Source organism: Staurois parvus, unplaced genomic scaffold, assembly GCF_062004578.1.
Source record: "Staurois parvus isolate SC_StPar_1 unplaced genomic scaffold, SC_StPar_1.0 ptg000571l, whole genome shotgun sequence".
NCBI lineage: Eukaryota > Metazoa > Chordata > Amphibia > Anura > Ranidae > Staurois > Staurois parvus.
Window position 1 is genome coordinate 755,948 of NW_028318367.1, and position 26,660 is coordinate 782,607.

At 44.1% G+C, this 26,660-nt stretch overlaps 1 protein-coding gene across 1 annotated transcript in view; it reads left to right on the plus strand.

Annotated features, from left to right (window-relative positions):
- LOC149450562 (uncharacterized) overlaps positions 1 to 26,660 on the plus strand; it is a 191,811-nt gene that overhangs the window by 27,701 nt on the left and 137,450 nt on the right. The window contains exon 2 of the mRNA XM_089691754.1: positions 7,175 to 7,999. Within this exon, the coding sequence (XP_089547880.1) occupies positions 7,175 to 7,999 (825 nt within the window). The remainder of the gene's footprint in view (positions 1 to 7,174; positions 8,000 to 26,660) is intronic.

Sequence of the window (26,660 nt, forward strand, 5' to 3'; positions counted from 1 at the left end):
TTCCATGTTTGGAGCATACCTAACATCTCTTTTGAGGATTGCGGTCTGTTTCGGTAGGGGGGACGATATCGGGGAAATGTCTTTCATGCAATTGGCTCACTGCATCAGACCGAATTTGTTCAGGTACGGGTCTTCCTTGATAGATGAGGGATGTGATAATCTCTTCCTGATATTGTAAGAAGGTGACAGGTCTTTGTGTGGACTTCTGGAAAACGATGTAGGAATTGTACAGGGCCATATGGAAAGGTAGAAGGATACTTTTTTATACCAGTAGATTGATCTTCTGTTGGGTATGTAGGGCTGTAACATTTGATCATTTAAATCCACTCCCCCCATGAACAGGTTGTATTCATGTATGCATTGGGGTTTTCAGATGGGACCGCGACTTCCTTGAATTTCCAATGAGCTGCTGTTATGGATAGATGAAAGGACATACACATCCCGTTTGTCTCTCCACTTAAGGGCCATGATCTCTTTATTTCTCAAGCTAGCTGACTCCCCCCCGTTTAGCTTGGTGGCAACCAATTGTTGTGGAAATCCCTTCCGATTGGGTCGAACTGTGCCACAGGCTACAGTGTCCTTGAGATAAAGGTGGCGGAAAAGGGGCAGGCTTGTGTAGAAATTGTCCACGTAAAGGTGGTACCCCTGATTGAAGAGGGGGTATACCAGGTCCCAGACAACGTTTCCGCTACTCCCCATATAGGCTGGGCATTCAGGGGGCTCTAGCTGATTGTCCTTTCCTTCGTAGATATGGAACTTGTACACATACCCTGTGGCCCTTTCGCAGAGTTTGTTCATCTTCACCCCGTTTACTTGGAATGTACTGTTTTATGATCAGCCTCCCAGTGAAATGGATTAGGGATTCATCGACACAGATGTTTTTTTCAGGACAATATATTTCTGAAAATTTTTGGTTGAAATAATTGATTAGTGGACGAATTTTATAAAGTTTGTCGTACTCGGGGTGATCTCTGGGGGGGAACAGGGAATTAACGTTGAAATGTAGAAAGTGCAGAATTGTTTTATAGCGGGTCCTGGACATAGTGGCAGAAAAGAGCGGCATGTGTTGAATGCGATTTGTCGACCAATAAGCATGCAGTTCATTTTTTTTGTTAGTCCCATATTAAATGTAAGGCCAAGAAACACTTTAAATTCTTCAACTGTGAGGCATTTCCACTCAAATGTTCGAGCATAACAGGAGTTGGGATTTTGGGTGATGAATTGCTGGGTGAACATATTGCATTGGTGCACAACTGAATTCAAAAAATCTTCAGTGAAAAATAAATGGAAATAATCAATGGCTGTAAAATTTTGGGTTTCTGCCTGAATGCCTGGTTGGGCTATGAATGGGGGAATTATAGGTGTTCCTGATCCTGAAGGTAGCCACACAGGGTTTAAAAGAGCATCTGGGACAGCAGTATGGGCCCTAATCCTTGGTAGCTGATGTGACACCCTAGTACTAGAACTTACAGTTACAGTGCTGGTAGTACACTTACTGTACTCACTGTACACTTACAGTGCTGGTAGTAGCCATGTCAGAGGAACGTATTGAGCTGCTGGGGGTTGCTTGCTGCTCCTTGGAGTTCCTCATTATTTTTGTTGGAACACCTTCTTCTGAGTCAGAGAGTGAACCGCTGCTGTGTACTGGTTGATATACAGAATCTGAGTCTGACAGTGAGAGTTCTCCATCACTCTCATCTGTCATACTCAGAATTTGAAATGCCTCCTCGCTTCTATATGATCTTTTGGCCATATGTTTGACACGGATCAGGACCCACTGGTATGGCAGTGATCAAGATGATGGCGTTGCAGTGAGGGACAGATATCTGGCTGCAGATGGTTCACACTAGTCACTGTTGGGCAAAAATCACAGATACCGTGAGCTGGCAGGCAATGTTTTGTGAGTGTGTGTAAACTGTGTGCCAAGGGTGAAATCTACTCACAGTTAGCTGTACTGGATCTCTCTCCTCACAGACGATGGCAGTGAACAGGATCCACTGGTGTGGCGGAGATCAGGGACACTGTATGAACAGGGACACTGTAAGGTGATCAGGGACACTGATTGGGCCACTGTATGGTGATCAGGGACACTGCTGGACCACTTGTGTGGTGATCAGGGACACTGCTGGGCCACTTGTGTGGCAATCAGGGATACTGCTGGGCCACTGCGGTGATCAGGGACACTGCTGGGCCACTTGTGTGGCGATCAGGGACACTGCAGCAATCAGGGACACTGTGGCGATCAGGGACACTGCTGGACCACTTGTGCGGCGATCATGGACACTGCTGGGCCACTGCGATGATCAGGACACTGCTGGGCCACTTGTGTGGCGATCAGAAACACTGCTGGGCAACTGCGGTGATCAGGGACACTGCGGTGATCAAGGACACTGCTGGACCACTTGTCCGGCGATCAGGGACACTGCTGGCCACTTGTGTGGTGATCAGGGACACTGCTGGGCCACTTGTGTGGTGATCAGGGCCACTGCTGGACCACTTGTGCGGCAATCAGGGACACTGCGGTGATCAGGGACACTGCTGGGACACTGCGGCGATCAGGGACACTGCTGGACCATTTCTGCGGCAATCAGGGACACTGCTGGGCCACTGCGATGATCAGGACACTGCTGGGCCACTTGTGTGGCAATCAGAAACACTGCTGGACTACTGCGATGATCAGGGACACTGCGGTGATCAGGGGCACTGCTGGACCACTTGTCTGGCGATCAGGGACACTGCTGGGCCACTTGTGTGGTGATCAGGAACACTGCTGGGCCAATGCGGTGATCAGGGACACTGCTGGGCCAATTGTGTGGTGATCAGGAACACTGCTGGGCCAATGCGGTGATCAGGGACACTGCTGGGCCACTTGTGTGGTGGTCAGGGACACTGCTGGGCCACTGCAGCAATCAGGAACACTGCTGGGACACTAGGTGGCGATCAGGGACACTGACAATCAGGGACACTGCTGGGCCACTTGTTGGGTGATCAGGGCCACTTGTGGGCAATCAGGACCACTTGTGGGCAATCAAAGCCACTTGTGGGCAATCAGGGCCACTTGTGGGCGATCAGGGACATTTGTGGGTGGACAGGGACACGTGGGGCAATCAGGGCCACTTGTGGGTGATCAGGGACATTTGTGGGTGATCAGGGACACGTGGGGCAATCAGGGACACTTGTGGGCGATCAGGGCCACTTATGGGGGCGATCAGGGCCACTTATGGGCAATCAAAGCCACTTGTTGGGGTGATCAGGGACACGTGGGGCAATCAGGGCCACTTGTTGGGGTGATCAGGGACACTTATGGGTGATCAGGGCCACTTGTGGGTGATCAGGGCCACTTTAGGGGCGATCAGGTGTCACTGAGGTGGAGGGCAGTTAGCTACTACCTATTCTTCGCTCCTTCTCCTCTCACAGACAACTCCGTGAGAGGAGAAGGAGGCGGAAGCCGCACCATGTGGCTTTTGTTTACACTTAAGATGTGTCCTTATTGGACACAGCTGATCACATGGTATGGGACCGATTTCATTGGTCCCATACCATGTCACGTAATCCACCGTGTCCGTCGGACTCGGCGATCATCGGGCTCGCGGGTGCGCACTCTAGGAGCCGTGCACGAGCCTCAGATACAAGGTGCCGTTTAGATACGGCAACCCGCTCCTGGAGGTGTCCCGTCCTGCCGTTTATAAACAGCGGCCGGACGGGAAGTGGTTAATACTTGGAATAAACTTCCAGTAGAGGTAGTGAGCCAGTGACAAATCACAGAGATCATCACAATAGTACACAATCAATGGCTATGAATGAAAGCCATTCATTGTGTACAACTGTCGTGTGATCACTGTGGAAGTCCATGTGTGGACATTTCTACCTATGATAAATGACAGGCTAAACCCACCTGGAGACTTTCTCCACACCTGGAGTGTGCTGAGTTCTTGGAGAACGTCTACACAGTGTTTCCAGATTGGCTTTATCACCCCAACGAGCTCGCTCCAGTTCATGGATGTCATCATTATGTTTGGAGGATCTCACCAGTCAGGAGCCTTTCCTGTCATCCTACATGTTCCCTTCTGAGGATTGTTCTATCCTTCCAAACAAATGTATGAAATCATGGATGAGTCCTCCTTCTATGTGATCTAGAAGATCTTCAATCACAATGTCTTTATGGATGAAGTGGATGGCCCAGTTTATATATTATTTATTGCTTTACAGCTTTATTCCCTCCAGGATTCATTCTTTATTTATAGAACCATTCAAGGAAGTGTTCTTACTTTGAGAGATCTCCACCACCATTCCTCTGTGACCATCACATCCTTGTCATTTATGTCTAACATCCTCATTATGAGTGGATTGATATTTATTTTTATACTTTAGGATGTATTTTTGCATTTTGTTTACCCAAAAAGATCTGTTTTGGAGGTCTCTGTTTTATTATGTATTTTGTTTGTATCTTGTGTTCTGTGTCTTTAGAACTTTTCTATCTGTAATAAAATATATTATATAAACAGTTGGTTGCATAAGAGTTAGGTTTACTGTTTCTTACTGTTTTTTAGTTATTTTGGCACTTCCCTGGTATCCCTGTAAGGTAGATATAATGCTGGAATGGTTATTAGGGGACGTTTCTGGGGGCTGCAGTTTTTCTGAAATCCACAAGATGGTGATCTCATTTCTCACCAAACAGGACTTCTCTATGGAATACAGACAGGAAGTGATGTCAGGAACAGAGAGGAAGTTCCAGGTGAGAGGTGAGTTGGGGGGAATCAGATTGGAGACGTTGGTGGAAGTGGCAGCAGAGGAGGTAATAAGATGTTATGTTCTATTTACAGCCAGTAACCCCCCATCATGTCCGTCCTCTTCCTCCATAGTCACTGTGACGTTTTTATCTCCAGCAGATGATGATACGCTTCAATATTTAGACGGACACAAGGATCTCTACAAGGACGTCATGATGGACAATCAGCCGCCCCTCACATCACCGGGTAAGAGGAGACTTTATTGTAAAGGAGAGAGCAGTACGGAGGATCCACCTAGATCCCCCATCATCTGATAAACACATAGAAACAATGGATTCAGTCAGTGTGTGTGTTTCCTACAGATGGATCCAGTCATGGGAACCCACCAGAGAGATGTCCCCGTCCTCTGTATTCCCGGGATTCCACACAGGAAGGTCACACCATCCCTCACCATCATCAGGTAGATGAGGAACAATCACTGATAGTATCATTAGGATCTGTACATTATCTGCATTGTTACCATTGATGGCATTTTTATTATATATTCAGAGTGGAATCCTCGATGATTATATTATTGTTGTTAAAGAAGAGTATAAAGAGGAGGATGAGGAGTATGGAGTGATAGAGGAGTTTTCAGAAGGACACAAGGATATGATGGAGCCACCTAATACCAGGAACCCACCAGAGAGATGTCCCCGTCCTCTGTATTCCTGGGATTCCACACAGGATGATCCCACCATCCCTCACTATTACAAGGTTGGTGGGATGGAGAATCTAGAATATGGATTCATAGAGACAATGTGTGGATTTCTTATGTGATGTCACAATAATAAATCTTACATTTTACAGATGATATTCTCTCTCATTTCCTTGATTTAGAGTGGAGATCCAATCGATATAGAATTTGAGGTGAAAGCAGAAGAAGAAGAGGCGTATGTGAGGGATGATCAGCAGTCTATGGAGGAGGATGGAATAACGGGGACATTTATAGAGGAGGACACTCCTACAGAGATCAGCACAGGTGGGTCATGAACACTAAATCCATTCCTCCACCCATACTGCTCACTGATTGGTCCAGAGTAGGGCGGGGACTGGGTGATATCAGCCTGTAATCCCCTGGTCACTTTCCTGAGCTGTGTTCCCCGTCCTGTATTCCTGGATTTCTCTCGGATAATCTTCCTTCTCTGTGCTGCAGACACAATTTATGTATCTAGACTGGATTTATGGAAATTCTGTGGTTCAGCGGCACAAAAATGTTCATTTCACCATAGATGTTACTAGACCTAGGCACCTGGGGTGTATGCTTTTGATCTTCTGCCCCATGATGGGTCTAGTAAGATTTCTGAGAGAAATTCTCCCAGGGTTCCTTGCTCTGTGGTCTGCTGGCTGTGCCGGGTGGAGGGATATGTCTGTAGTGTCTCAGACCCAAGTCACTGAGTGCAGTCTCAGGAGATGGGAGGCAGCGGTGTGGGATCTCTGCAACTTGTCTACAGTAAACATTTAATATTCCACTGATTACTGAATACCAATATTATGAGTCCTGACTCTTACACTATATAATTTATATTGTACATTACATCCTCCTGACCCCTGCACTATATACTCTATGTTGTACATTACATACTCCTGACCCCTGCACTATATACTCTATGTTGTACATTACATACTCCTGACCCCTGCACTATATACTCTATGTTGTACATTACATACTCCTGACCCCTGCACTATATACTCTATGTTGTACATTACATACTCCTGACCCCTGCACTATATACTCTGTGTTGTACATTACACAATTCTGATAATGTATATAGTCCTAACATTTGTATCCTATATAATAAGTTGTAGACTACATAGTCCTTACTTCTGTTACACCCATATCCTCCCAGCTGGACATTTTATATCGGATGATGTGATTGGAGCACAGACTTTACATGGTGATAATAATGTGATAACATCCTCCTACTTTGGACCCTTAAACAGAAAGTGATAATGAGGGAGGAGTCAATACCCCAATGATGGTGGTCTTCAGGATCAGTCCAGTCTTCATCTTGGTTGTTCTCCCCCCATCTTCACTCTCTGACCTCTGGTGGGGCTCAGCCCCGCTGTTCTTCATGACTAAATCATGGAGTAAATAAGGAAGTGCAGTACTTCTTGTGTTGGGAAGATGGCGATGAGTGATAGAGGGGGTGGGGACCCTCGTCCTATAATCCCCTCATCACTGTCCCTCCTATAAAAGACAGTTCTGGTTGTTTCCTCACTCTCTGACTAAGGTCCATGAATAAAGAAATGACCTGGTAGGAGATCAGAGGAGCCATTTCCTAGTTCCCTTGAGGGTGGAATTGTAAGCCCCTCAAAGACCAAGCTGCCTGATGTGGGTGGAGCCCTGGTTTGGGGGAACCAATCAGCTCCTGTCTAGTAATCCTCTTTGTCTTTGTATTTTAGTCCATGGCCGGGAGATGAGGAAAACCTCCGAGGATTATCTCACTTTGTCTCCAGACTGGAAAGTAGAAGATGAGGACATCACACAGTATAGTCCAGGAGAAAACCCGGCTCCCTCCAATGTCCATCCGGCACCACGCAGTGTAGATGGACCATCGGATTCCTCGTATCCTGAGGAACCTCAGACTGTGAGGGACCAGGCCAGCCTTCCAACAGGGAAGAGCTTCTCCTGTACTGAGTGTGGGAAATGTTTCAGTTATAAATCCCAGCTTAATGTGCATAAAAGATCTCACAGGTGGGAGAAGCCATATTCTTGTCCTGAGTGCTGGAAATGTTTTAGAAGGAAGTCCGATCTTTCCAGACATCAGAGAACTCACACAGGGGAGAAGCCACATTCCTGTCCTGAGTGTGGGAAATGTTTTACAAGGAAGTCCGATCTTTACAAACATCGGATATCTCACACGGGGGAGAAGCCGTATTCCTGTCCTGAGTGCGGGAAATGTTTTTCACTGAAGTCCCAACTTTACAGACATCAGAGATCTCACACGGGGGAGAAGCCATATTCCTGTTCTGAGTGCGGGAAATTTTTTACAAGGAAGTCCGTTCTTTCCAGACATCAGAGATCTCACATGAGGGAGAAGACATATTCCTGTCCTGAGTGCAGGAAATGTTTTTCGCAGAAGTCCCATCTTTACAGACATCAGAGATCTCACACGGGGGAGAAGCCATATTCCTGTCCTGTGTGCGGGAAATGTTTTTCACAGAAGTCCCATCTTTCCACACATCAGAGATCTCACATGGGGAAGAATCCACCTTCCTGTCCTGAGTGAGGGAAATGTTCCTCACTGAAGTCCTGTCTTCCTGTACATCAGGGGTCCCACACAACCCTGGAGGTGTATTAGTGCCTTGAGTGTGGGAAATGTCTTCTAGATGAATGTTGCTGGACATCCCAGCTCTCATGTGGGGAAGAAGCACACCCTGATATACACCTCAGATATACTCCATGGCTGATCTTCATCATGGAAGGAACAGTTGATAAGGAGATGAGAGGCCCCCAAAGACATGGATGAAGTGCAGTAAATGTCGGGGTGCAGAGTGGTCAGTAGATCCTGGAAATGAAGGACACAACTTCAGCCCTTCTTGGGTGTCGGAGTTGCGTTTCCTGATAATGATATAGAGGGTTACAGAGCTAGAAGCCGGGAGAGTCCAGATCTCGTTATCGGGGAACTTTACACAGACAACAAGAACTTCTGAAGTTGATGTCCTTCATTTCAAGGCTCTACAGAACAGTGGTGACCCCGAAGCGTCTCTCTGTCTTCAGTCCATCCTTCTCCCATCCCCCAACAGGAGGGAAGGAGAACTCCGCCCCAAACTAGGGGGGAACTTTCCTCTCATTATTTCCCTTTGCTTCTGTGTGGGTTTGGGTGGTTGGAGGAGTGCGGCACGAGAGGGAACACAGCTTGTTGTTCTATGTCTACATATGGGGTCTGGGTAGAGGGGATCCACCGGAAAATATTTCTACTCTTTGATTTTGTGCAAATCGTTTCAGTTTGAAGGGCGATATTATGTGTGGTTTGTAAAAAGGATTGGCCTAATAGTTACCACCCCACTTAGAGAATAGATGAACTAATATAACCAGCATTCATTCAGCCATGTCACAATGTGGGATCTTTTCATACAGTGATTTCCTATGATCATTGGCTCCATCTAGTGGCCATAATGTGGTATTGAACTGTTTTTCCTGATTGAGGCATTTTGGAAATAATACCTCATTATGGCCACTAGAGGGAGCTGATGATTATAGGAAGTCACTGAGTTTAATACTGGAGATCACACCCCCCAACATATTATTAGTGTACTATGTGAGGGGTGGTGTCATACAAATACCAGAGATCACACCCCCCCGACATATTATTAGTGTACTGTGTGAGGGGCGGTGTCATACAAATACCAGAGATCACACCCCCCCGACATATTATTAGTGTGCTATGTGAGGGGCGGTGTCATACAAATACCGGAGATCATACCCCCCAACATATTATTAGTGTACTGTGTGAGGGGCGGTGTCATACAAATACCGGAGATCACCCCCCCAACATATTATTAGTGTGCTATGTGAGGGGCGGTGTCATACAAATACCGGAGATCACACCCCCAACATATTATTAGTGTGCTATGTGAGGGGCGGTGTCATACAAATACTGGAGATCACACCCCCAACATATTATTAGTGTACTATGTGAGGGGCGGTGTCATACAAATACCGGAGATCACACTCCCCCCCAACATATTATTAGTGTACTATGTGAGGGGCGGTGTCATACAAATACCGGAGATCACACCCCCCCAACATATTATTAGTGTACTATGTGAGGGGCGGTGTCATACAAATACCGGAGATCACACCCCCCCAACATATTATTAGTGTGCTATGTGAGGGGCGGTGTCATACAAATACCGGAGATCACACCCCCCCAAACTTATTATTAGTGTACTATGTGAGGGGCGGTGTCATACAAATACCGGAGATCACCCCCCCAACATATTATTAGTGTGCTATGTGAGGGGCGGTGTCATACAAATACCGGAGATCACACCCCCCAACATATTATTAGTGTACTATGTGAGGGGCGGTGTCATACAAATACCGGAGATCACACCCCCCCAACATATTATTATTGTACTATGTGAGGGGCGGTGTCATACAAATACCGGAGATCACACCCCCCAACATATTATTAGTGTACTATGTGAGGGGCGGTGTCATACAAATACCGGAGATCACACCCCCCCAACATATTATTAGTGTACTATGTGAGGGGCGGTGTCATACAAATACCGGAGATCACACCCCAACATATTATTAGTGTACCATGTGAGGGGCGGTGTCATACAAATACCGGAGATCACCCCCCCAACATATTATTGGTGTACCATGTGAGGGGCGGTGTCATACAAATACCGGAGATCACCCCCCCAACATATTATTAGTGTACCATGTGAGGGGCGGTGTCATACAAATACCGGAGATCACACCCCCCAACATATTATTAGTGTGCTATGTGAGGGGCGGTGTCATACAAATACCGGAGATCACACCCCCCAACATATTATTAGTGTACTATGTGAGGGGCGGTGTCATACAAATACCGGAGATCACACCCCCAACATATTATTAGTGTACTATGTGAGGGGCGGTGTCATACATATACCGGAGATCACACCCCCCAACATATTATTAGTGTGCTATGTGAGGGGCGGTGTCATACAAATACCGGAGATCACCCCCCCAACATATTATTAGTGTACTATGTGAGGGGCGGTGTCATACATATACCGGAGATCACACCCCCCAACATATTATTAGTGTCCTATGTGAGGGGCGGTGTCATACAAATACCGGAGATCACACCCCCCAACATATTATTAGTGTACCATGTGAGGGGCGGTGTCATACAAATACCGGAGATCACACCCCCCCACATATTATTAGTGTCCTATGTGAGGGGCGGTGTCATACAAATACCGGAGATCACACCCCCCAACATATTATTAGTGTGCTATGTGAGGGGCGGTGTCATACAAATACCGGAGATCACACCCCCAACATATTATTAGTGTGCTATGTGAGGGGCGGTGTCATACAAATACCGGAGATCACACCCCCCAACATATTATTAGTGTGCTATGTGAGGGGGGTGTCATACAAATACCGGAGATCACACCCCCCCAACATATTACTAGTGTACTATGTGAGGGGCGGTGTCATACAAATACCGGAGATCACCCCCCCAACATATTAGCGTGCTATGTGAGGGGCGGTGTCATACAAATACCGGAGATCACACCCCCAACATATTATTTGTGTGCTATGTGAGGGGCGGTGTCATACAAATACCGGAGATCACACCCCCCAACATATTATTAGTGTACTATGTGAGGGGCGGTGTCATACAAATACCGGAGATCACCCCCCCAACATATTATTAGTGTACTATGTGAGGGGCGGTGTCATACAAATACCGGAGATCACACCCCCCAACATATTATTAGTGTACTATGTGAGGGGCGGTGTCATACAAATACCGGAGATCACACCCCCCCCAACATATTATTAATGTACTATGTGAGGGGCGGTGTCATACAAATACCGGAGATCACACCCCCCAACATATTATTAGTGTACTATTAGTGTACTAGTATTACTATAAGGTGTCTGCTAGCAGTGTCCACGTCTGAAAAGTAGAGCGGAATGGGGGGGTGTCTGCTAGCGCTGTCCACGTGTGAGTAGAGCAGAGGTGGGGGAGGGTAGAGGTGTCTGCTAGCAGTGTCCACGCGTGAGAAGTAGAGCGGAAGTGGGGGAGGGTAGAGGTGTCTGCTAGCCATGTCTACGTGTGAGTAGAGTGGAAGTGGGGGAAGGTAAAGGTGTCTGCCAGTGGTTGGTGTTCAGTGTAGTGTCTCCCTACATTGGTGATCAGTGTAGTTCCTCCTTACATTGGTGGTCAGTATAGTGTCTCCTTACATTGGTGATCAGTGTAGTTCCTCCTTACATTGGTGGTCAGTGTGGTGTCTCCTTACATTGGTGGTCAGTGTAGTTCCTCCTTACATTGGTGGTCAGTGTGGTGTCTCCTTACATTGGTGATCAGTGTAGTGTCTCCTTACATTGGTGGTCAGTGTGGTGTCTCCTTACATTGGTGGTCAGTGTAGTTCCTCCTTACATTGGTGGTCAGTATAGTGTCTCCTTACATTGGTGGTCATTGTTGTTCCTCCTTACATTGGTGGTCAGTGTAGTGTCTCCTTACATTGGTGGTCAGTGTGGTGTCTCCTTACATTGGTGGTCAGTGTGGTGTCTCCTTACATTGGTGGTCAGTTTAGTGTCTCCTTACATTGGTGGTCATTGTTGTTCCTCCTTACAATGGTGATCAGTGTAGTGTCTCCTTACATTGGTGGTCAGTGTAGTGTCTCCTTACATTGGTGATCAGTGTAGTGTCTCCTTACAATGGTGATCAGTGTAGTGTCTCCTTACATTGGTGATCAGTGTAGTGTCTCCTTACATTGGTGATCAGTGTAGTGTCTCCTTACATTGGTGATCAGTGTAGTTCCTCCTTACATTGGTGGTCAGTGTAGTGTCTCCTTACATTGGTGATCAGTGTTGTTCCTCCTTACATTGGTGGTCAGTGTAGTGTCTCCTTACATTGGTGGTCAGTGTAGTTCCTCCTTACATTGGTGGTCAGTGTAGTTCCTCCTTACATTGGTGGTCAGTATAGTGTCTCCTTATATTGGTGGTCATTGTGGTTCCTCCCTACATTGGTGGTCAGTGTAGTTCCTCCTTACATTGGTGGTCAGTATAGTGTCTCCTTATATTGGTGGTCATTGTGGTTCCTCCCTACATTGGTGTGTTTTGGTGGTTTTCCCCACCGCACTTATTTCCTTGTTTCTATCTAAGGTTATGAATGTAATAAGTGATCACAACCTTTTGCCTCTACATGAATTCAGCCAATCCTCATGTGGCTAGTACCAGTAATGTTAATACAAAGGAAAACAACTGTATAAAAAGTAAAGATCTGATTTATTTCCACAACAAAGAAGCTGACTACTAATCAATTATGACCAAATAAATAGTAGCCGGTATAAATACTAAGTAGTAATATTACAATGCAAATACAGAATGTTACCAATACAAAGAGATGGAAGTTATAGAAAAGAAACAGAGCAATGCTGGTACATTACACAGACATCCTGATGTTCTGAGGTCTGGGCTCCGGAAGAGACAAAGAGAATGTTGGGGGTTTTGCTAAGGGGTTATATACACTCTGCGAAGGACCACCCCTAGACTCACCCACCCAAGTAAATTTACACCTTTTCACATATCTTAACCTCCCATGGGTGGGCTCAGAACACTGCTCAGTTTAACAGGAATTCCCAGCTGCCTTCCATCCGCCTCACCTCAATTGAGTCTTTTTAAATGGCCTTCTTCACAGTTCAAATGTTCACAATAACCTTCATGAAGGTGAACATTATTATAGGCCAAGAAGGAGAAAATTACTATAGGCCTAAAATAGCCATCACATTTCCCCCTGAAGTTCTTTGGTGAACTTATGCCCTCCCTCAATTATTTTGTACCCACCCATGACAGCCCAGAAGGTCCAACCCCCCACCACCACTGCGGCCTACTCTTCTTTCTTGATCTGGATGGACCTCCTTATCTGTCCTAAGTAAACAAGGAAGTCCTAGTGCCTTCAAGACCTCACATTCAGACCATGAATGCCTGTGATGAGGTGTTTCTTCACCCCTCTGCCTTGGAAGGACGGAACTCCAACATCGATGGCGGGATCCTGTTATCTTTCGTCCCGTAGCTTGGGAACACTTTACGATGTTTGCAATGATTGGATCAGACCACAAAATGGCACAATTCAGCATGGTGAAAGATAGTTGAGGAAGGTCTACCTTTTGTACCCTTGTCTCAAGAGATGACGTGCTGGTTGTTGTTTCTTCAGGTGGTGGTAGGGCAGGCCTCCAGACAATCATACATGGATAAAAAAAAAAAAAGGAGAATGTTATTGGGGGGAAATCAAGCGTGGAGCAGCTATTTGGCCTTTAAGGTTGTTAAGCATAGGGGTCTTAATGTGGTCAAGTGAAGTGGGATCCCCACAGGATGCAGAGTCTAAGCAACAGCCAGTATTTACCAGGGCCCCTGAAGGTGGGGATGGCTGATGCTGCATGCTATTGTCAGGTCTCAGTCCCTGGGTTCTCCCCACCCACTCACAGAGCCGGGGTGAAACTATATACAGATTGAGGGATGTCTGCAGGAAGCAATTATAAGCCTGTGGATCCCCGTCGGACTCTTGAAGCTGAGTCTTCACGAATGCCACAGCCTTATAATTCACAGCTCATTTATCTAAAAAGTTATATGCTAATGGAATATTAAACAAGGAAAAAGAAAGAATAAAGAGTAATAAAAGCAAAAGCATAAACAAAATGATATAAAAATAAAAAAGGTACAGATTTAATGATCCTCCAACTACGACTCTTCACTTTAGGTTGGTAAAGAGCAATGAATCTGTATTCATACAAAAAAATTAAAAATGAGAAAAGGTGAAAAAAAAATAATATATACTGTATATATAGTCGCTTTTGAAAAACTATTGGTAACTGCATTAAAACACAAAAACATTGCAGCAATTACTTGACAATAGATAAGTCCTCCGCCATACTAGTAATCAACAGTATATTTGCAGGTCAGGTACACAAAAAAAATGGAGTGAGAGAAAAAAATAATTGATTGAGAAACTTTTAGAATTTAGATAAACCTGACTGAATTTTATTGCTCCAATTTAGAGGCTTCTCCCTAAAACAAACCAAACCAAAAAACAATAAAAATGGGAAAAAAGAAACAAAGAACATCAAGAGTTTCCTTTTCCTTTAACTTTATGTTGTTTTAGGGTCCTCTCTTGAATGTGCAAATTCTTTTGTGTTTGTCTGGGTTGGATCAGACATTTCAGAGAGCAGTTTCTGAGCTATTGGCCTCTCTGTTTCTCAATAGGAGATTCCTTGTTGAGGTACACCTTCTCATAAGTTTGGTGATCATTCTCCTGATGCTGATGCACATTATTAATTGCATCAGGAAGAGCAACAGGGTTACACAAATCAGGTGAGGAGGGTGGAGTAAGATGCCTAGGAAAGCTGTGGCTTTAGGACCTAAAAAAACTCTCACCAGCATACCTTAGCATCTCTCTAATGTGTGTATTACTTGGATTAATCAACTTTGATCCCAAGATAACACCCAAATCGACCATTCCACTCCTAATACATCCTGATCTCCAGCTCCCTTGTTACGTCCTCCCATGATCATCATCAGGACTGCTCCAGAACCTGTGGAACTCCCCTCCCCAGTATGTCCAGCCAGCTCCTACCATGTTCACCACTACGTGATCTTAGAAAACAAATTTATTTAGGGGAACCTCATCTGCCTCCACCTAAAATCTATACCTCAGCCAGCTCCATCAGACCATTCTCCCACAGCTATTACTTTTTGTACCACCCCCTCCCTTTAGATTACAAGCCCCTTGAGCTGAGCCCTCCTATTAACGCCCTGCACAAACTGTTGGTGCTATCTAAAACCTGTGGCCCAAAGTCTAACAATCAAACTTTTACCTCTGCCCCAAATTCCAAAGGAAGTTTCTGAAGGTGTATGGGGGTGTCAGGTTTGAGACCAAGTCTTTTCTCTGTAGTAATAGGGGTATATCCCTGTGTCTGCTATATCTATGCCAAGGATAGGAGATGTATAGTAGACTCCCCGAGGTAGTGTACCCCGCTGTGTACAATGTCACCCATTGAATATAGGGCATCACTAGACATTTGATACCAACAATAATACCATTGCCCCAAGTATTCTATAACATGGTTGGGACAATTTCTCAGCATCTATTAGACATGACTTTTCTCTGTGCCATCATTGCTGTCTCCCGTAAAGTCCCAAGCATAACAACACCCTCCTTTCTCCAGCACCCATCAGTATCAATCATCTGAGGATGTCCAGACTCATAAACTATCAAAACATGATGGACTCGGGGGTATAACACAGTAAAGTCCGATAGGATAGTACCCAAATTGCCTGCGGTATACGCACGTTGTTCAGTCCCTGCAACAGGACACACAGATGAGACATGCAAGTCAGGCTTTGATAGCCAAGGAATTGGGCCATCCACCAATCCTGATGACTCATAGCAAACGTGGATACTACCCTACCTGTGTCTCTGCAAAGTGGAAATGATCCCACTGAGAAAGAGGCAATCATTCCTCTGAGGTCCTGGGACACCTCAGATTGTACCTGGGTACTGGACAGAACAAGCTGGATTTCCTGAACCCTTCACCACCATGTAGCAGACCTCCCAATTTGGTTCAGAGTACCTCCAGATCCATAGTGTGATATTGCTTGAGGTACACTAGGAGTCTAGGACGGGAATGGCACCTATGGGTGCTACCTGAGGAGATGAGTACCTCCAGATCCATAGTGTGATATTAGTTGAGGTACACTAGGAGTCTTGGACAGGAAGGGCACCTATGGGTGCTACCTGAGGAGAGGAGTACCTCCGGATCCATAGTGCGATATTAGTTGAGGTACACTAGGAGTCTAGGACAGGAAGGGCACCTATGGGTACTACCTGAGGAGAGGAGTACCTCCAGATCCATAGTGCGATATTGGTTGAGGTACACTAGGAGTCTAGGACAGGAAGGGCACCTATGGGTATTTCCTGAGGAGATGAGTACCTCCAGATCCATAGTGCGATATTGGTTGAGGTACACTAGGAGTGTAGGACAGGAAGAGCACCTATGGGTATTTCCTGAGGAGATGAGTACCTCCAGATCCATAGTGCGATATTGGTTGAGGTACACTAGGAGTCTAGAACAGGAAGGACACCTACAGGTACTACCTGAGGAGATGAGTACCTCCAGATCCATAGTGCGATATTGGTTGAGGTACACTAGGAGTCTAGGACAGGAAGGGCACCTACGGGTGCTGGCTGAGGAGATGAGTACCTCCAGATCCATAGTGCGATATTAGTTGAGGTACACTAGGAGTCTAGGACAGGAAGGGCACCTGTGGGTGCTGGCTGAGGAGATGAGTACCTCCAGATCCATAGTGCGATATTAGTTGAGGTACACTAGGAGTCTAGGACAGGAAGGGCACCTGTGGGTGCTGGCTGAGGAGACTACAGCATACCCGCATGTATCACAAGGTGAAGGGCTCTTGGAAGGGCCGAGGTGCAGTGTTCAAGGATCTGCTGCTATTGGGAATAATTGGCCAATAAACAAACAAGAATCCCTTGCCGCGCCAATCACTGAACAGTAGGGGGTACAATTCAAGCTGACAGGAATGCATGGAGACACACAGATACTGGGGACAAATACACAAAAACACATAAAAACAGCCATGCAAACAAACAGAAATCTCCAGAGACAGGTAGAGGTGCACGGTGACACTGGACAGGAAACAGGCTTGAAATACACTTGGGGACACAAAGGCAGGCTGCTAGGAACACTAAGGTGACAAGCCTATGGTAATTAGGCAAGCCTGAAAAGAGATAGCCTGGCTGGGGGGTGGGGGTGTAGCTAATTGAATTACCAGCAGGAGGTTAACCAGTCCACAACACAAGTCTTGTGGGACAACAAGGATCAGCCAAACCTTACAAGGTAAAGCCATGACACTACATCTACCATCCTACCTACTGATCCTTAGGAATATCTTCACAACACAAACACAATAGATGTAGTAACACTTTTCAGCCTTATAGCCATCCTAATCAGATTTCCATCTGAAAACTGGCTTTACCTAGTCGCCAATCAGTGGAGCAAAGAAACCCTTTCATACCAGAGCTCCATACATGTCAGATTAGGACATACAAGTGTACAATCCAAACACACTTGTTCCTGCATTACAAATGGCGGTGTGTATAAGTGGGTCCTGTAGAGACCGTCTGCTGGAACTGAACAGAATCAGCGAGGGAGAATGTCACCAGCACACCGAGGATCACCAATATGGGGCCAAAAGTTTTACTGAACAATCACATAGTTACAACAAGGCAATTAGATTGGAACATACAACACCCGCCTAGACCTGAACAGTAACACACAACCTGACCGACAAACTCACACAAACACCATCTAGCTAATGGGGGTGAAACTCATAAACATGGACACGTGAAAACAGACAATACGGGAAAAAGACAATTATTGGAATGATCTTTCTTGTCATTGGAGGTTATGATCGCCTTCTGTTCGGAAAGCCCTGAAAGCCAATGACAGAACCTGGGAGGTGAAACACCAACATTTAGTAATAAAACATTACATTTTTCAGCTACAAAATAAGCAACCAATGGTTAGGGCTTCACAACACCAACACAACTTACAGTGAGGATTAAAAAAAAAAATGTTCTTAGATGTTTTCAGAGTGCACTTTTTCTATTACAAAAATTGTTGATGTCAACTAATTATTACCACGTGGATTTAGTTTATGGTATACCAATAATATCCCAAAATAAAATTCCAGACTCACACTCTTACAATTTGTTATCTTAAAGACAAACTTTAGACACCACAGATACCAGCATGTCTTCTCCAATAACCTGGATGTTTTCTTTTTACTTCCATAAAATCCATTTTGGAAGTTTGAGATTCCTTTAATGATTTCTCCTGTTTCAATTGCTTATTCTCAGCCTGTATAGATGCATTCTCTCCCTTCATCTGCTGGAATGGGACCCGTGATCTCTGCCTGTATAGATGCATTCTCTCCCTTCATCTGCTGGAATGGGACCCGTGATCTCGGCCTGTGTAGATGCATTCTCTGCCTTCATCTGCTGGAATGGGACCCGTGATCTCGGCCTGTGTAGATGCATTCTCTGCCTTCATCTGCTGGAATGGGACCCGTGATCTCGGCCGTTCATACTGATTACACCTCCGCCATGTACCAAAGCGTGCTGAATACACTTCTACATCACGCCTTATTGTCCTGTATGGATTTTGTTTCACTTCCTTTCCAGCAGAAGAGGAACGACAAAATCCAGCAATGTGGCCAAATAATCCCCATGCAGAACATTTGATCTTTTCTAAGGTGGTCCGGCATCTATGAACTAAAGGCTTTGTGTTAGATGGAGAATATTCAGTGACTGACACCTGATTAGCAATGTTTCCTGGCTGTGTACAAGATGAAGGGGCAGCTTTACCATCGCTCCCACCATCCAGAGATTACAGATGTTGTCACATACACGAGGGGCGGAGGATTTCCCACTGAATTCACAAATACATCAGTCTTTTTATCATCTACTCTAACGAGAAAATGAGCGATCTGCTTCTGGCAGTCCACAGAATTCATTCAATTTCTGCATTCTTCAATCTTTCTACTAACTCATCCATTTCCTCCTGTAATCTCTTGGTATCTCTTGTTAGCTGTTGGTGGCTAGCATCAGAACTAGTTACAGAAATGTTTAAACTACTCCGGTCACTTTTGGGTATTTCAAGAGCTTCCTTAAGGGATTCGTTTTGCAACTTCAGATGTTCATATTGCTTAGCCATCCAACAGGCAGCAAAGATCAGTGGAGCTTACTATAACTTTTCCCGCTAGGCTTTGATTTTGTATCTTCTTCTAACTCCAGTCTGGCCTTTCCCCGACTAACATCTCTGCTTTCCTCATTCTTTTCCTGTACCTCACAGTCTTTGGGCCTTACCTTGTGGCTCTCCCTTTTCATCAACTGATAACAGTCCATATCAGTGCTTGAGAATTGCACTGGCAAGGACTGGGTAACTGCATAAGGCCCCAGTCCTGAGGGTTGCTCATTGTCCCCCTGTTCATCATTGCCACAATTCTGGGGATTAGACTTTTGTGACTGTTCCTTCATACATCTACTTACAAGTGTTTGGAATGATTTCTCTTTAGATTCCATATTACAAACATTCCCTGCCTCCCTACTCATTGACTCTAACAGCCATATACTCCAAGCCTCTCCTTCATTTGGGCGTGTCATCTATTTACGATGATCATACCAGAGGTGTTCCCAAGTCTTAGGTTTAAAAGTCCCTCTTTTAGAAAATGTCATTCCAGTCCAGCGCTCCCAATCATGTATATATTCTACCCCCCAGGGTCCATATTTACCAATCATCTCTTCCCTTGGGGTCAGGTGGCAGGGTTTGCACACTTAGACACCCTCCTTGAGTTGATACTGTTACCCATCCTTACGGATACCAGAACCCGGAATAATTCCCCAACCTTCAGCGGTTGCCCCCGGAGGTAGCTAATCTCTGGCCAGTGATTGGGGTGACAGGTACCCCCCAACACCGTTGCTGCTTTTCACTACTTGTCAGAACAAACTAATGTTTCCCTGTTCTGACTATAGTCCTTCAAACAGCCTGGGGATCTCCCGAACTTGCCAATAGTTCCATCCCCCCCGAGGACCTTTCTGAAGTATTCTGACAGATTGCTTAGAGTAGGACTATTACTTCTATTATCTCAAACATTATGTCTGAGTGCTTGGAGTCCAGCAGGCGGGTAATGGAGGCACAGCTACTTGCAGTATGGGGTGTAGTAGTTACAATATAGCTGTTGTTCACAGATCTAGTTCACGGAACTACACGCTTACAATCCACAGTTAGTAGATTACAAAGAGGACAGATCCATACACAACAAGATCATTCCGTGTGATTTAGGCCCACAGGTGCATTTCAATCACAAAGATTGGGAAGCGTCTTGACCTATTCTCATTGGAGGGTCAACTGGACCTGCTTTAGGCAGATTGGCACAGATCCTACGTTTTATTTCACTGCCTCCAAGAGTCCAGTCAGAACACTTTCATCCACACTCACACCCCGCTGCAATAGCTGCACCCAGCAGTTAGGACGTTTCCTAATTCACTCTCAGTACAATTTTATGTCAGTTATACTGTTCATATTCATCTCATCAAAGTGTTAGTAAAGACAAAAGGTAAAAATGACATTGGACAAAGCTTACTAGTCTAGGTATCTCACACAACATGGAAGATAGACATGAAAATGAAGAAAGATGTAAATAATTGTCTGTATTCCACACAAGAAGTAACATTTACCTAAACGTTCAGACTTCCTCACCAAGAGGCTCTTTGTTTCGGCGGTGTTGCTCCGGCACTTATTCACTTGGTTCCATAGATTATAAATATAATAAGTGATAATAACCTTCTGTCTATACAGGAATTCAGCCAATCCTCATCCAGATATTACCAATAGTGTTTATACCAAAGGATAACAACTGGGCAAAAATAAAGATCTCATTTACACAGCAAAGAAGCTGACTGCTCAGCAATGATGACACAATAAATAGTAGGCACTAGAACTGGAAAAGTAGTAATATTACAATGCAAATCCAGAATGTTACCAATACAAAGAGACTACAGGAAAGAATGTCACCGATACAAAGAGACTACAGGAAAGAATGTTACCGATACAAAGAGACTACAGGAAAGAATGTCACCGATACAAAGAGACTACAGGAAAGAGTGTCACCGATACAAAGAGACTACAGGAAAGAATGTCACCGATACAAAGAGACTACAGGAAAGAGTGTCACCGATACAAAGAGACTACAGGAAAGAGTGTCACCGATACAAAGAGACTACAGGAAAGAATGTCACCGATGCAAAGAGACTACAGGAAAGAATGTCACCAATACAAAGAGACTACAGGAAAGAATGTCACCGATGTAAAGAGACTACAGGAAAGAATGACACCTATGCAAAGAGACTACAGGAAAGAATGTCACCGATACAAAGAGACTACAGGAAAGAATGTTACCGATGTAAAGAGACTACAGGAAAGAATGTCACCGATACAAAGAGATGACTACAGGAAAGAATGTCACCGATACAAAGAGACTACAGGAAAGAATGTCACCGATACAAAGAGACTACAGGAAAGAATGTCACCGATACAAAGAGACTACAGGAAAGAATGTCACCGATACAAAGAGACTACAGGAAGGAATGTCACCAATACAGAGAGACTACAGGAAAGAATGACAACGATACAGAGAGACTACAGGAAAGAATGTCACCGATACAGAGAGACTACAGGAAGGAATGTCACCGATACAAAGAGACTACAGGAAGGAATGTCACCGATACAAAGAGACTACAGGAAAGAATGTCACTGATACAAAGAGACTACAGGAAAGAATGTCACCGATACAAAGAGACTACAGGAAAGAGTGTCACCGATACAAAGAGAGACTACAGGAAAGAATGTCACCGATACAGAGAGACTACAGGAAAGAATGTCACCGATACAGAGAGACTACAGGAAAGAATGTCACCGATACAAAGAGACTACAGGAAAGAATGTCACAGATACAAAGAGAGACTACAGGAAGGAATGTCACCGATACAAAGAGACTACAGAAAGGAATGTCACCGATACAAAGAGACTACAGAAAAGAGTGTCACCGATACAAAGAGACTACAGGAAAGAATGTCACCGATACAAAGAGAGACTACAGGAAAGAATGTCACCGATACAAAGAGAGACTACAGGAAAGAGTGTCACCGTTACAAAGAGACTACAGGAAAGAATGTCACCGATACAAAGAGAATACAGGAAAGAATGTCACCGATACAAAGAGACTACAGGAAAGAATGTCACCGATACAAAGAGATGACTACAGGAAAGAATGTCACCGATACAAAGAGACTACAGGAAGGAATGTCACCGATACAAAGAGACTACAAGAAAGAATGTCACCGACACAGAGAGACTAGAGGAAGGAATGTCACCAATACAGAGAGACAACAGGAAAGAATGTCACCGATACAGAGAGACTACAGGAAAGAATGTCACCGATACAGAGAGACTACAGGAAAGAATGTCACCGATACAAAGAGAGACTAAAGGAAAGAGTGTCACCGATACAAAGAGACTACAGGAAAGAATGTCACCGATACAGAGAGACGACAGGAAAGAATGTCACCGATACAAAGAGACTACAGGAAAGAATGTCACCGATACAAAGAGACTACAGGAAAGAATGTCACAGATACAAAGAGACTACAGGAAAGAATGTCACCGATACAAATAGACTACAGGAAAGAATGTCACAGATACAGAGAGACTACAGGAAGGAATGCCACCGATACAAAGAGACTACAGGAAAGAATGTCACCGATACAAAGAGACTACAGGAAAGAATGTCACCGATACAAAGAGACTACAGGAAAGAATGTCACGGATACAGAGAGACTACAGGAAGCAATGTCACCGATACAAAGAGACTACAGGAAGGAATGTCACCGATACAGAGAGACTACAGGAAATAATGTCACCGATACAAAGAGACTACAGGAAAGAATGTCACCGATACAAAGAGACTACAGGAAGGAATGTCACCGATACAAAGAGACTACAGGAAAGAATGTCACCGATACAAAGAGACTACAGGAAAGAATGTCACCGATACAAAGAGAGACTACAGGAAGGAATGTCACCGATACAAAGAGACTACAGGAAGGAATGTCACCGATACAAAGAGACTACAGGAAAGAATGTCACCGATACAGAGAGACTACAGGAAAGAATGTCACCGATACAAAGAGACTACAGGAAAGAATGTCACAGATACAGAGAGACTACAGGACGGAATGTCACCGATACAAAGAGACTACAGGAAAGAATGTCACCGATACAAAGAGACTACAGGAAAGAATGTCACCGATACAAAGAGACTACAGGAAAGAATGTCACCGATACAGAGAGACTACAGGAAGGAATGTCACCGATACAAAGAGACTACAGGAAGGAATGTCACCGATACAGAGAGACTACAGGAAAGAATGTCACCGATACAAAGAGACTACAGGAAAGAATGTCACCGATACAAGAGACTACAGGAAGGAATGTCACCGATACAAAGAGACTACAGGAAAGAGTGTCACCGATACAAAGAGACTACAGGAAGGAATGTCACCGATACAAAGAGACTACAGGAAGGAATGTCACCGATACAAAGAGACTACAGAAAAGAGTGTCACCGATACAAAGAGACTACAGGAAAGAGTGTCACCGATACAAAGAGAGACTACAGGAAAGAGTGTCACCGATACAAAGAGACTACAGGAAAGAATGTCACCGATACAAAGAGACTACAGGAAAGAATATCACCGATACAGAGAGACTACAGGAAAGAATGTCACCGATATAAAGAGACTACAGGAAAGAATGTCACCGATACAGAGAGACTACAGGAAAGAATGTCATCGATACAGAGAAACTACAGGAAAGAATGTCACCGATACAAAGAGACTACAGGAAGGAATGTCACCGATGCAAAGAGACTACAGGAAAGAATGTCAACGATAAAAAGAGACTACAGGAAAGAATGTCTCCGATACAAAGAGACTGCAGGAAAGAATGTCACCGATACAAAGAGAGACGACAGGAAAGAATGTCACCGATACAAAGAGAGACTACAGGAAAGAGTGTCACCGATACAAAGAGACTACAGGAAAGAGTGTCACCGATACAAAGAGACTACAGGAAAGAATGTCACCGATACAGAGAGACGACAGGAAAGAATGTCAACGATACAAAGAGACTACAGGAAAGAATGTCACCGATACAGAGAGACTACAGGAAAGAACGTCACCGATACAGAGAGATTACAGGAAAGAATGTCACCGATACAGAGAGACGACAGGAAAGACTGTCACCGATACAAAGAGACTACAGGAAAGAATATCACTGATACAAAGAGACTACAGGAAAGACTGTCACCGATGCAAAGAGACTACAGGAAAGAATGTCACCGATACAAAGAGACTACTGGAAAGAATGTCACCGATACAAAGAGACTACAGGAAAGAATGTCACCGATACAAAGACTACAGGAAAGACTGTCACCGATACAGAGAGACTACAGGAAGGAATGTCACCGATGCAAAGAGACTACCGGAAAGAATATCACCGATAAAAAGAGACTACAGGAAAGAATGTCTCCAATACAAAGAGACTACAGGAAAGAATGTCACCGATACAAAGAGAGACTACAGGAAAGAATGTCACCGATACAAAGAGAGACTACAGGAAAGAGTGTCACCGATACAAAGAGACTACAGGAAAGAATGTCACCGATACAAAGAGACTACAGGAAAGAATGTCACCGATACAGAGAGACGACAGGAAAGACTGTCACCGATACAAAGAGACTACAGGAAAGAGTGTCACCGATACAAAGAGACTACAGGAAAGAGTGTCACCGATACAGAGAGACTACAGGAAGGAATGTCACCGATGCAAAGAGACTACAGGAAAGAATGTCACCGATACAAAGAGACGACAGGAAAGAATGTCACCGATACAGAGAGACTACAGGAAGGAATGTCACCGATGCAAAGAGACTACAGGAAAGAATGTCACCGATAAAAAGAGACTACAGGAAAGAGTGTCACCGATACAAAGAGACTACAGGAAAGACTGTCACTAGAGATGAGCGAATTATTCAAAAATTCGATTCGGCTGATTTGCCGAATTTAAGGAAGAAATTCGATTCGATGCGAATTTATTCGCTGCGAATTTAACTTATTAAAAGGGTTTCTAGGCTTCAGAGAGCCTTTATATTAGTGCAGAACACTGTACCTTTAATTTAAATGCCCTTGGAGTCTGCTGGGGAAGAGAAATAATACTGTCAGTCAGTATGACATGCAGATGAGTGCCGTCGATCTTAGAATCACCGCACACTTCACTCATTTGGGCAGTCACGGGGCACGACGAAGAAGAAGAAGAAGAAGAATGAGAAGAAGAAGAAGAAGAATGAAAAGAAGAAGAAGAAGAATGAAAAGATGAAGAAGAAGAATGAAAAGAAGAAGAAGAAGAATGAAAAGAAGAATGAAAAGAAGAAGAGGAAGAATTAAAAGAAGAAGAAGAAGAATGAAAAGAAGAATGAAAAGAAGAAGAAGAATGAAAAGAAGAAGAAGAAGAATGAAAAGAAGAATGAGAAGAATGAAAAGAAGAAGAAGAAGAAGAATGAAAAGAAGAAGAAGAAGAATGAAAAGAAGAATGAAAAGAAGAAGAAGAAGAATGAAAAGAAGAATGAGAAGAATGAAAAGAAGAATGAAAAGAAGAAGAATGAAAAGAAGAAGAATGAAAAGAAGAATGAAAAGAAGAAGAAGAAGAATGAAAAGAAGAAGAAAAAGAATGAAAAGAAGAAGAAAAAGAAGAAGAAGAAGAATGAAAAGAAAAAGAAGAATGAAAAGAAGAATGAGAAGAAGAATGAAAAGAAGAATGAAAAGAAGAAGAAGAAGAAGAATGAAAAGAAGAATGAAAAGAAGAAGAAGAAGAATGAACAGAAGAAGAAGAATAATGAAAAGAAGAATGAGAAGAAGAATGAAAAGAAGAATGAAAAGAAGAATGACAAGAAGAATGAGAAGAATGAAAAGAAGAAGAAAAAGAATGAAAAGAAGAATGAAAAGAAGAAGAAGAAGAATGAAAAGAAGAAGAAGAATGAGAAGAAGAATGAGAAGAAGAATGAAAAGAAGAATGAAAAGAAGAATGAAAAGAAGAAGAAGAATAATGAAAAGAAGAAGAAGAATGAAAAGAAGAATGAAAAGAAGAAGAAGAATGAAAAGAAGAAGAATGAAAAGAAGAATGAGAAGAAGAATGAAAAGAAGAATGAGAAGAATGAAAAGAAGAATGAAAAGAAGAAGAAGAAGAATGAAAAGAAGAAGAAGAAGAATGAAAAGAAGAATGAAAAGAAGAAGAAGAATGAAAAGAAGAAGAAGAATGAAAAGAATGAAAAGAAGAAGAAGAAGAAGAAGAAGAATGAAAAAAAGAAGAAGAATGAAAAGAAGAAGTATTCCAGTACAGCAATAAGTGTATCTGCGGAGAGCTCCGCTATTTCTGACAGTTCTCTGACAGTTCCTTCACATTTACAGCGGTTGAAACATTGTATCTATTTGTTTCCGAATAAAAACATCTGTATCC